This window comes from Anastrepha ludens, chromosome 4 (assembly GCF_028408465.1).
Source record: "Anastrepha ludens isolate Willacy chromosome 4, idAnaLude1.1, whole genome shotgun sequence".
Lineage (NCBI taxonomy): Eukaryota > Metazoa > Arthropoda > Insecta > Diptera > Tephritidae > Anastrepha > Anastrepha ludens.
This window is the reverse complement of record NC_071500.1, coordinates 63,493,836-63,506,750: the sequence shown is the minus strand read 5'-3', so window position 1 is coordinate 63,506,750 and position 12,915 is coordinate 63,493,836. Positions and strand designations below refer to the sequence as shown.

The window sequence follows — 12,915 nt, the reverse complement described above, 5'->3', positions numbered from 1 at the left end:
AGGAACTCGATGTAGGATATTCTTCTTTAAGAAGACGGATAGCAGATACAAGCAGTTATTCACTATTACACTGCATTTTCCATTCTTAGTTTTCATGTTCTACATACCTGTTTTTACATAAACACCTCTGGGATGGTCTTAGAAGTCACCAGCAGTATTAAGACCTCGCTTCAAACGTTACCACTGAGCGAATCACTGGCCTCAGAATACTGAGGTGCATTCATGGATCGGAATAGCAAGAAGAGGACGTCAGAAGATTGTTAATTTCCTTTCCTAATTTCAATGCCTTTCGAGGCGCTGAAAAGAGGCATTGTCGGCGAGTGGGCCAAAATACCTGCAAGTCACATCCGGGCAGCTTACGATTATTTTCTGGACCATCTTAAGGCCATAGGAGAAGGCGGTCATATCGAGCAACAGTAAATTTATTCTTAATTTTGTATTATTTTCACACGTATTTTACTTTGACTCGAATAAAAGTAATTTTCCAAACTAAATTTATCGACTTTTTAATTGGTTACATTTCGAGTGCAGGCCCATGTAAAGAAATAAATGCGAGTTCAAATATTCTGGCATTTGGCGAAAAGAGCATTTCATACAAATTGCACATTTAATGGAATTATTCTTTTTGGAATTAATTAGGCAAATATTTTTGAGCACTATTACAAATTTCACTTCCATGGAATTTATTACAGATATGTACAATATCTATTATTTTACTTACATATGAGCGAAAATATTTTAACATTACCCTTTTCGACCTACATTCACTCAATTAATTTTTTTACGAAATTTCATTTTACAGCCGATGAAGAAATTAGCGATAAGGCATCAACGTGTGGGAAGGTGCTGATATTCCTATCTCTTGTGCTTGTCATGCTAACATTGCCGTTTAGTTTGTTCGTGTGCTTTAAGGTAAGTGGACGAAAGGGGAAAAAATATATAGTACTTGTAAGTGTAAATGGATGTGTAATTGCAATTTATAGTGCATGTATATGTGAGTGTGTGTGCTTGCAGTTGCTTAAAAATGCGCATTAGAAGCGATACATACATACAGGCTTACATACATTTAATAGCTCATCAGTGACGCCGTTGGTTGTGCAGCAGTTAAGGCAGGCAATCAAAACTGCAAATCTGAAAATAAATGGAATAATAAATGATCTTTACACCTTCGAGTAGAGTGCATTCAGGCATCAGCAGCCAGGAGCTAGCTAGAGCAATAGCAGCAGCTTTGACAATCATTTATTTTATTGCTTTGCAATTCTAACTGTCTGCGACACTTTTGTTCAACCATCGCTGCAACTTACCTACTAAATGCGAGCAACCACGCCGCATACATATGCACATTCGCACATCTATTCCTTTCATATAACTTTGTCATTTATGCTCATATTACTATATTTCTTCTTCTGCTTTCACTTCTTCTCTAAATTACAGGTAGTACAGGAGTATGAACGCGCTGTTATATTTCGTTTGGGTCGTCTTATGCAAGGTGGAGCCAAAGGCCCTGGTGAGTATGAGTATGGGTATAGGTTGACTACGGAGCTTGTGTTGGGTATGCAATGTAGAAGCAGACGGCATAGGGCAGAACAGGTATGATATACTAACACCAGAAGAGTAAAGAATACGCGATTTGAAGAAAACAAAAGGGACGTATACAGGTATATATGTATACATATACTTGTATATGTAGCACACCAGTATGAAATCTGGAATATTGAGACCAAAAAATATATACTTTAGGCTGAAACAAACGGAAAGCCACAAAGATTGAAACAGTAGTCTTAAGCAGAAATAATCCACTGCCATTTTTTTAAATAAATTGATATTTAGGCAATTAACGTTTATGTATATTCCGAATGAATGAACCCCAATGGCTCTTTACAACGAATTTTCAGCAAATCTGAAATTAATACAGTTTTGTAGAATTTTTTTTTCTAAGTAGTTAAGATACGTGTCGAATATGAAGCAAACCATTCCGGAAATACAATTTTTAGAATATGACACTATAGTCATATAACTTATGGGTTATAATGGTTCAAAACATAATTCATTTTAAATAGTTTATACATACACCGAGCGGAACCGCAGGGGACAAACTAGTCCAAGCACAGGAGTGGACTTTTGCAGATGTACTTAAGCCACTCACTAATACTTCATCGCGAGCAGATGGACGGTTTAGGAGTATATAAACTACAATAAAAAAAGCACTCAAATGCATTTTCACGTTTATGTTTTTATATATTAAATTAAATAAAATTCGGGTCAGCAGGAAAACATCGAAAAATTTAGATTTAAGTAACAATATTTATATTTTAGAAAGAAAATAGTTTTACTTCGACCGAAGGCTGTACGCACAGAAAGTGGTTTTAGGAAAAATTATTGTGTGTATCGAAGGAACGTTGGAATGAATTTTTTTTATATTTTAATTTTCTTGTACAAGATACAATAGATTTACAATAAAAAAAGGTGAAAAACGATATTTAAATTTTTTAGTCTTTTAATTTCACTTCTTTTACATACACAAATAAAAAAAAACATTTTTTTTTAATTTCAATAATTTAAAAAACCGCACTGAAGTTGACCCTCCCGAAAAATTGAAATGAATTTGGCACTCTAATAATCGGGTTTTTTCAGTTTTTTGATAAGAAAAATACGAAGTAATTGAAATATTAATATGATTCTAGTACGGCCGATGGCCAGTGATAATGGGAACAACATATTAAAATTTCAAACGATTCGGTTGAATAACTTTTTTTTTTGACAACACCAGGCCGAAAAAAGTAGTTTTGAGATAATTGCGTTTAAAGTTTTGACCATTTAAATGCGATCATTTTTGCCGCCGCGTAACGAATCTGACTCTACTTGCTAAAACGGCGGTAATGGGAATATCCTTCCAAAAATTTGACAGTATATTCTTAAAAGCCTATACCTTCGAAATATCAAAAAAAATCAATTTTTTTTTTATTCTAGTCCAGTGAGACCCCTTAAGTTTCAGTTTACAATATCAAAGAGGCAACCTTAAGATCTAAGAATGTGCACTCTTTATTGATTTAGAGAACCGTAATCAGTATGAGTTGTTTAAACAAATAGAAACTTAAGCATTATTTACAGGTTTTAAAACTTGCGATCAATAATAATAATTATTGATAGTATTATTGTACTTTTCAGAAAATAATAAATATGTTTAATCTTTTTTTTAATTAAAATTTACTTTTACAATATTATTTCATTGCTCTGAAATAATCATAATTCTTTGAATTTTAAATTCTAGATTCTAGTAAGTAATCATTTTTCACATTTTTTTGATTGGAAATAAAACTCATTTCTTGAGCATTTTCCTCTCCGAAATAAAGATGAATTTCTGAGTTTTATGCTTTCGGCAGATCGAAGACTCATCTCACTTCAGAAAAATAAGTTAATAATTCGTATTTTTGATGAAGGGCCTAAAACTCAAATGACAAAAGTAGCGTCACTCCTAGCACAATAACTCACAAACTAATGAATAAAATATCATGAAATTTTAACATCTGTTTTTTTAAGGTTGAAAAGGAGGTGAATGCAACAAAGCTAGTGCTAACTATGTTTAAGGCCCGTGACTTTACAGCTCATGTGTTATATGTTCGAAGTTTCTGCGATTCGCGATTTGGAAGCTTTTGATTTCTTTCACTGAGAACTTGAAGATATTGATTATTCACGGTCCCTATTTTTAACCCCATTTCAGAGAGGAAAATTAACATACATAATCAACATTTTTCTTATCGACTAGCATCTCAAACTCTTCGTCGTTCTCACGTCTTGCTTTTTTGTCTCCCTCTTCTTACCTTCTCCCAAACACAAAATAATTACAAGCTGAATGCAACTCCAGACACAAATTAGCCTCCGTTTCTTAGCAGTAGAAAAATTTGTCAGAAAGTAAGAGGGTTGACTTATTTTCAAGCATCGATGTACTTCAAACTACATAAGAAACATTCTGGTTTACTCAAGAAGACAAATTCCAGCCGAGCACATTTTCCACAGATTTATGAATTATCCAACATATATAGATACAAAAAGAAAATATGCAAGTATGTGTATGTATGTACATATGCACATATATTGTCATCGACAACTGCTGCCAATGTTGCGGCTGCAGGAGCGCAGTGGCAATTTGTGTTAATTGCAGCACTTGATCCAATTCTTCATCGTTTTCGAGGCGGTGCGAAGCAGCACAGTCAACTTTCGTTTGTGGTATAAAGTTTTGTTTGCCATCGCCTGAAACAGCAGTCGCTTCGCTCTGTCGCTTGCTGGCTTATAATAATGCATCTGTATGTTATAGTATGGCAGAGAAGTCATATGCCTTCATATATACATATGTACATTCACACGCAGTACATTCGTCGTTGCAAGTATAACTTTCTATATATTTCTATATATACATACATATGTATATGTGTGTTTGTATACAACAGTTGGCATTGCCTCGTGCGCGCATTGCATTTATTCACATAGCCTTTTGTTGTTCACCGTTCTGTTTCTGCTTTTACTTCAGTGGTGTTCACACAGCTGTGTTTCTTTCTCGCGTCCTTGTTGATGCGGATGTTGGTGTTAGTGTTAGTGTTAGTGTCGTTGCGAGGGGAGGTGCTGCAAAGTTGTTGTGCTCAATTGGCCACAAAAGCATAAATTGCGCACATTTAGTGTCAAATGTGAAATGGTAATTGTCCAAAGAAAGGTCGTAAGAAAGCTCAGAATGCTAAAACCATTTATTTAACACTTCTTTGTCTAATTAATTTTAATTGCATAAACTAAGTACATCTAATTATTTTAAAGTGCTGATACTATTTACATTGTGCACGGAAAGAAAGAGATTTTTTATTAATGAAATATATTTTTTTTTTCCCATGTTAATTTTCTTTAAATAAAATAACCGTTACTTATACATTTTAAAAACGAATTATTAAATCAAAAAGTTTCGGACAATAGTTAATGTTTTAAGCAATAGAAGTTTTCGTAAGAACAAAATTCAAAGAGCAGAGGAACAAAGTTCTAGATTTTACTTAACAAAAGTCTTGAAATTACGCGCATAGAGAATAAGTAAAACCATTTTAATTTTCCGACGAGTAACAAGAAAAATTGTATGCGAAGAATGAGCTTGATCTCAAGAAGTTAAAACGAGAAAGAGCAGAATTTTAGAACAAATTAAATTATGTAGATCCCTAGATATAAGGGCCTTCAGCCAGTTCTAACTAGTTCTAATAAAAAGGTGCATGTAAAATATCAAAGTACCTGCGTTCAAATCGACCCATGAAGAGCAATAATTCTAAAATAAATATAGGCGAGAGGACAATCCGGCCCTCGTATAAAAAGTTAATATTTATTAGCAAGAATCTATCGTAGTATAAAGGAACCGAATCCATAGAATACAAAGAATGGAGAACAATGAGTAAAAACTTTTTTCTTTCAAGTATTTTAATAGAACAATCATGTGTCGTCCTTTTTACATCCGACCTATAAAAGAGCGCAACGAAATGTACCTACAAATTACGTGGAACGCAAAATATTCCACTCCAGTTGATGTAGCCGGTTTGAGTTGTAAAGTAAGAAAAAAAACTCGAGACTTTGTAAATGCGACACAAGAAACTGCTTGGGAAATTGCAGCTGAACGTTAAACTACCGAGGCGCATACATACAAGGTGATACCATGGTAGTATAATATTTATTTGATTTGTATTTTCTCGATCTGGTAGTTTCACTGCAAAAGTGATCTGCGTTTTCTTTATTGTTTCATTTTTTTTAACACAAAGCAAAATGGGTTCGAAGTATAAAACATGTAAATACTCTTTGCTACCACCTTGTATGGTTTCGCCTTGAATAAAACGAAACGTCCAACTGCTGCATGCACCCATAAAACGAAACAAAATTGAGCAACTGCAAGTAAATATAAAATAGGGCCCATTACTGATATTCATTTTACACGTGGGATGTAAGAGAGTGCAGCAATTGGGGTCAGACAAAAATAACATATTATATGTTTTGGATGCGCTTAGCGCCACAACTACTTATAGATATGAAAGCTAAACTTGAAAAACTTTCTCTGCACCGAAATAATTTGTCTGTAATAGCTATATCGAGATATTAAGAGGTGTTATTTTCATATTCTATGAAAAATGCTATTTTTTTAATCTAAATGATCGGATGTTTATTTCATTTAAAAGAGGAAGGTATGCCGTTAATAGTGGAAAATAACATCAGTCAAATGACCGCCACGACCACGCTTACAGGGCAATATCCTTTTCATGAAATTTTCCAGAATTGCAAAGTGGCTACCCTATGTCCTCGATAGCCTCACGAATTCCATCTTTGACATTGTAGGCCTTCCCTTTCACGTAGCTCCAAAGAAAAAAGTCACAAGGTGTTCAATCCAAAGATCTCGGTGGCCAATTGTGATCACCTCTTCGAGAGATAACACGGCCCAGAAACTTTCCCCGTAAAAGATCAATGGTTGCTTGTGTGGCACGTAGCGCCGCCTTGTTGAAAATAAACGTTGTCCAGATCAATACCATCCAATTCCGGACATAAAAAAATCGTTAATAATCTCTCGTAGCGCAATCCATTCATTCATAACACCTGTTATTGGAAAACCCTTTATAACTCTCAAACATCAAAAATTTGATTTTTTTGATTTTAGATTTGACTGTAACTCACTTAAAACCCGCTTGGTAGATGTACAATAAAATACCCAAGCCCATACACAACTCAAGCCTTTAAAACTATTTATCTCACACTTTGACGAAAAACTTAAAGAAAAATTTATAATTTAATTGTATTGAGAAATTTTTTTTTTGTGTCAGGTCATTTTTACTTACCTAAGATAAAACACACAAGATAAAATAAGTACAGACTGTCTAATGAAAGCGTGATCGCAATTCGTTAGTTATGTTAGAAATTTTGGAAGCATACGTTGTTTGTATAAAATTAGTTCCACGCATGAAAAACGGTCTGAAGCAGTGTTTTTTGTACAAATTATTGTACTCCTTCTAATGAGGGTGAAGATTAGGTTGAGAGGCGAACTGTGCCTCTTACAATTAATATTCTCCAGTCCTGTTGAGGGTGAAGATTAGGTTGAGAGGCGAACTGTGCCTCTTATTGCTGGCTTCGGGCTCAGACAATAAAACAAATTATTTAACGGCCAAGTGCCGGAGTGGATATTTATTTAAGCGACTTATTGGAAGAGCGCTGTATACCAAACTGATTTCTTAATACATAGAATATTTCACTTAAGCTAAGCCAAAACTCGCATCACGCCACAATGTCATGGTCGGCAAGCCGACTCAGCAAAATCTTTGGCGATAACAGAAACTTTTGCAGCAAAACAAAAGTGTCTGGTTACCGTCGCTGACCATTGCAGCTATAGCGCACTGATACAACTTATGTAATGTCGCAATTGCGAGGGCTGTTTCTTAACTTATGAAGCACGCAATTGCGAGGGCTGCTTCTTAACTTATGAAGCACGCGATAGCGAGGGTTAATTATAAACTTATGAAATATCCTATATTAAGTGTTATTTGTTAACTTACATATCCTTTAGGTCCGTGTATGTTCAGCAAAATATTTCAAGGACCCGAAGACGTTGATAATACATATATAATTGGAGCTTACACCCTTTTTCTTGGGTGTTTGGCTGTGCTCTTCCTTCTATTTGTGGCGTGCGTCTTGATGTTGTTCCACAAATAGAGGGACTTGCAATTTTAAGGCCACTCCGAATGGCAGATATTTGTTATGAGAAACTTTTTTTCAGGGCAGAAACACACTCGAAGATTTACCATTGCCTGCCAAGGGGCGACCGCCATTAGAAAAACTTTTTATTCATTTTGGTGTTTCGCAGCGATACGAACCAACGTTCTCCGAAGTTCGAATGGTAGTCGCGCAGCAACACATTCGACTACAGTGCCGAAGAAGCCGAACTTAGCGTTGGGCGAAACCAAAGGATTTTTATGGAAAACTGGTGTTAATTTATCCATAAGTACGAGTCGAGGATGGTTACATTATCACATATTGAAAATCGACTTGCACGCTAAGGCGACTTCAGAAAGAAATTGGGCAAACGTAATATTAACAGGTGAATCTTCATTTTGGGCAAATAGTTCCATCTGTCGGTCATAGTGTTCTTCTGACAATCGATAACTTCAACGAATTGTTAAACACCCAGTTAAGGTTCATGTTTGGGGCCGTTTCTCTGGAGAGGAATTAGTATTTACCAAAAAACTTCGCTACTATCAACTGCGATTTTTCAAGGTGACCACTATCACGAGTATCAAAGCCAAGGTTATATAGGGCAGAAACAGCAAAATGGGATGGATATGTTGGATTGGCCCTCACAGTCACCTGATGCCAATCCTATTGCAAACGTTTGGACAAGAGTTAACTACTCAAAATAAAACAAATATGGATGATCAAACAGTTATCAATATAGATTCGACTGATTTGGCGTGGATTACCTCTACAACGTGCGCAGAAAATGATACAACATATGAATGAAAGATGCGGCCGCCGTAGCCGAATGGCTAATTGCGTGACTACCATTCCGAATTCAGTGAGAAACGTAGGTTTGAATCTCCGTGCACGAAACAGCTAAATGACAGTAAAAGTTTTTTCTAATAGCGGTTGTCCCACGGCAGGCAATGACAAAACATTCGAGTTTATTTTTGCCATGAAAAAGCTCTTCATAAAAACTCTCTGCCGTTCGGAGTCGGCTTTAAGCTGTAGCTCCCACCATTTGTTGTACAACATCTAGACATACGCCACAAATAGGAGGAGGAGTTCGGTCAAACAGTCAAAAGGGGTGTTATCACCAATCACATGGTATGTGCAGTCATTATAGCCAATGGAGCTAACTGTACATTTTATTGAATAAATCTGCTTATTATGATATAAATATTATAAACCGACTCAATGAAGATAGCTAGAATCGAATTGATCAAATTGATCCCTAGTGTTGGGACCACGCCATTTATGCAGACTTTAATTAAATAAGTAGAAATATGAACGAAAATATTAGAACTAGGGCATTTATATTTGTTCAGGTGCGATTAAGTCTCAATTTGCACTAAGGCTTCTCCGTTAAATCTGAATTAAAAATTTGAAATTCATTCTACTTAATTTTCCTTTTACAGGTATCTTCTTTATTCTGCCTTGCATTGACTCGTATGCCCGTGTGGACCTACGTACACGCACCTATGATGTTCCACCACAGGAGGTAAGTTTGAAAAAGCCTCAAAACTTCACATTCACCTCCAATGCTTTCATATCGCTGATAGTGATTATGCGGTCTATGTAGTTGCAATGCAAATGTAAGTCGTTTTGTGAAGATTAAGTCATTGTTAAATTTTAAAACGTAACTCACTTGCGAAAAGTTAATATTTAATTATTTTTTTGATTGGAAAAGAGGAAAAATAATTAAATTTTACTGAAACGGCAAAATAGCAAAATTGTTTGTAAAACATGTAAAAAACTCATGTGTACACGCACACACACAACCACGCATACAGACGAGCGAACACGCATTTTTATGTACAGCTATATTACATATCAAAAGAACGACAACATTTTACGGATTGCATATTTATGACCGGCTTCATTAAATGTTACTCATACGCCACCGTGTAGGAGTTTACACTTTGTATGGTAAATATTTTTTATTTACATGCTACTCATGCGCATACACACCACATAAAAGTGCTTACCAAGGGAATTTGTTTTAAATTTTAAGTTTCTGTACATTAAGGCTAACAACAGAAGTTTAAAATAATAATAATATTCACATTGCCGCGTTGCTTTGTTGTTTTTTTTATTATTTTTATTTATAACAAAATTTATTTTAATTGCTTCAATAACTAACTTCTTTATAAAAACTGAATTTCCTGTTACGCTATTTATTTCTATTATTACAATTAAGTACTAATTTCTTTTTAATATAATAATAAATGTCATAAGTCGCGTTTTTATAAAACAATGAAGAAGTCTTAAGCCTTTTAAAGTGTTATTTTCTTTCGGCAACAAAAATTTTTAGATTTTTATATTCTTTATATTTTTAATAATTTGACAACGTTTCATATTTTCCATACGGCTTTCTTCAACTAAGCAACAAGCGGTATGGTGATTATTTGCACACTGTTAGCTAATATTATTTTCAGATGTGTTAAGATTGTTTTATGTATATGTATATACACATGCGCACATACACATACAAAATCATTCAGTGCATGTCAGTGTGTTAGTTTCTGTGTTTCTTTCAAGCCTTTCCAGCTTGTTTGCGTCTATAAATTTCCCTTCCCTTAAATAAATGTGTTCACATGATTGCTGTTGTTGTACAAATCAATATCCAATTCTTAATTAAATACAAAAATATTTTCAAGTATCTTCCGTTTACGACATTTAATTTTTGTGAGTGTATGTTTTTATTTTTAATTAAAAGATCAAGTTTGCAATTTGTTTTAATTGATTCAGCACTACACTTGGTATGTTTTTGTACATCTTTTAATTTGATGCTATGTATTGTATGTACCCTGCAGGAGAGAATTGCCATTTGAAACGGGTTATTAGATTTCAGGCAATTAATTAGCAGATATTCGTATAAATGGGTTTTATGAAGAAAACTCGACCCGTAAGTTATTTCTTACTAGCTTGAGAGAGGCGAGCATTCTTAACTGAAGAAAAATAAAGCAAACATAGTGCCATTTGATATAAAATTCATTATGTGAGCTTAAACTTCTAGGAGCAATGTGTTTTCCAGCAAAAAACGCTACCATCCAAACTTAATTCTGCTTATTCAAGAGTAGTTATATACACCCAACTCTCCCTTCTTCTACGCATGAAGAGAATTAAACTTAAATTAAAATTTGCCAGAAAACCATTTGGAACTACTTCCGTGCAGCTGCCACAAAAATGGATGGAAAATAAAAAGTATGTGGCACACGACTAACAACCAAAAAAGTCGTGATAAAAAAACGTCCAGCTTACCCAAGCAACCGACAAGTCTGCATTAACAGCCAAGACAGATTTGTTATGTGTTTAGTGGAATTGGAAGGAAACCATAAACCCATCGGATTACACGTAACCCATCAAATTGGATTATTACCTTTAGGAACAATTAAGCAGGTTATAGTAGTTGATCGACCAGAAGCGGGCAGAATTGATGAAGGGAAAGGGTTTTACTAGAAGCGATTAACAGTATTTCAAGCTTTTGACAAATGTTGTTCTTCACGGAAAATCTGACTTCAAGAGAGGTTTGCGGAAATGATCTGGCCAACTTTTTTTTTGCGAATAGTGAGGAGAATTTGCTGAAAGTTGAAATAAATGAAATTAAAATTTGACCAAGCTTGTTATCGAAAAATCCTGGATGCGTTCGCGTACAACTTTTTAGTCACGATTAGTCTCCAAATTAAGAGAAAATTTTGTCTTAATAGCAAATCAGATAATTTTAAAATTTGTATAGTATTTCTTTTTTTTTTTGTTTTTATAAAGTGAACAAATAAAAATTTACTCTGCTCCGAATCGATCGTCTTGTTTCTTTTTTTACATCTACCGTCTTTACAATTGACCTCAGTGTCATTAGTATATACCCAAAAGAGCTATTCCCAAATACTTAATATTCTATCCCTTTTGTTTTATATTTGCGTTAAATTTTGTTCTCAAAAATTCAAAAATATGAATGCATTTGTCTACTTCTTTCACTATCAAATTGTTAATTATCCCGTATGGATTCCAAAAAAAAAACATTAGTCCATAAAGCGTTTCTTTAAACTTATAGAAATTGTTTTTTTTTTTTTTGAAAGCAAAAATAGGCACAGGCTGCCACTATTCAATTATCATACTATGCAGAATTTCCTTTTATTACCAATTCTTTCGCGATATTTAAGTTTTTTCCATTTTTTTCCTCAGTAATAATGTCAGTCCTCTTAGGCAAATTTGAAGCGACTAACGAAGAAAATTATTGGATAAATAAGAAATTTGTGAATAAGCTAATGAAAATACCCAACTCGCGAAGAGTCAATCTATAGGTATACAAAAGGATCAGGTGATGACTACATAAACGTGTACATGCATCGGGCGTTTTTAAGAGATTCAGAACTTAAAATGATAATAAAAATCAGAAATATTGTTAAAAATAACTTTTTTAGCAGGCTACATAGTTCGGTCGATCAGTCCAGTTTTTGATTGCTTTTCCAATAAATTTTGCCGCAGGGCTTCAATGGTGGCTTGAATATTGCAATAAATCGATTGTTAAGTATACCGTATAACAAGTTGCACAAAACAAAACAAACAAAAATTTAGTTAGCATGGCTCGATAGCGCTCGCCATTCATCTTAACGGCGGCTTCTTCCTCATTTGGATAGAAATAATAAGCCAGTGTTCTATTCACTTCGCGAACATATTTATTTATGTATTTTTTTTAAGTAAAATTTCACAATTCGAAGGCGTTGTTCTAACGTTAAACAATTCATGATAACGTGTCGAACCTTAGTGAACAGCAATATCAATACAGTTTGCCATTCTCAGCTGTCAAACCATAGTTATCGATATCGAAAGTTCTTATTCACCTTAAAAGAAGCAATATATGATTGAGCCGTAAAATTTGCCTTACATATTTTTTAAATCTTTCCCCTGTTAAAGTTTGATTTTTTTTATTTTCCTTAAAAGAAATAAAATCTGAAATTATTACCAAATTTCTCAGAAACTAACTGTGATTAATACATTATTTATAGACGATTCCATTACATTTTATATTTATACTTTGTTTTAAAATTTTTTAACTGGTTCGTGAGATATAAGTGATTTAGTGGAACCACTTTTGTGAAATGCAAATATCTGGAAAATATGGAATGAATAATAGTGACATGGGGGGACAAAAACGAAATTTGCGAACCAGTGTGATCAGAG

General features: G+C 34.2%; 1 protein-coding gene across 1 annotated transcript in view; it reads left to right on the top strand.

Moving 5' to 3' along the window:
- The window catches only part of LOC128859585 (band 7 protein AGAP004871), a 111,072-nt gene that overhangs the window by 22,566 nt on the left and 75,591 nt on the right, over nt 1-12,915 (top strand). Inside the window, exons 2-4 of the mRNA XM_054096520.1 lie at nt 803-912; nt 1,435-1,507; nt 9,150-9,232. Coding sequence (XP_053952495.1) covers nt 803-912; nt 1,435-1,507; nt 9,150-9,232 — 266 coding nt within the window. The remainder of the gene's footprint in view (nt 1-802; nt 913-1,434; nt 1,508-9,149; nt 9,233-12,915) is intronic.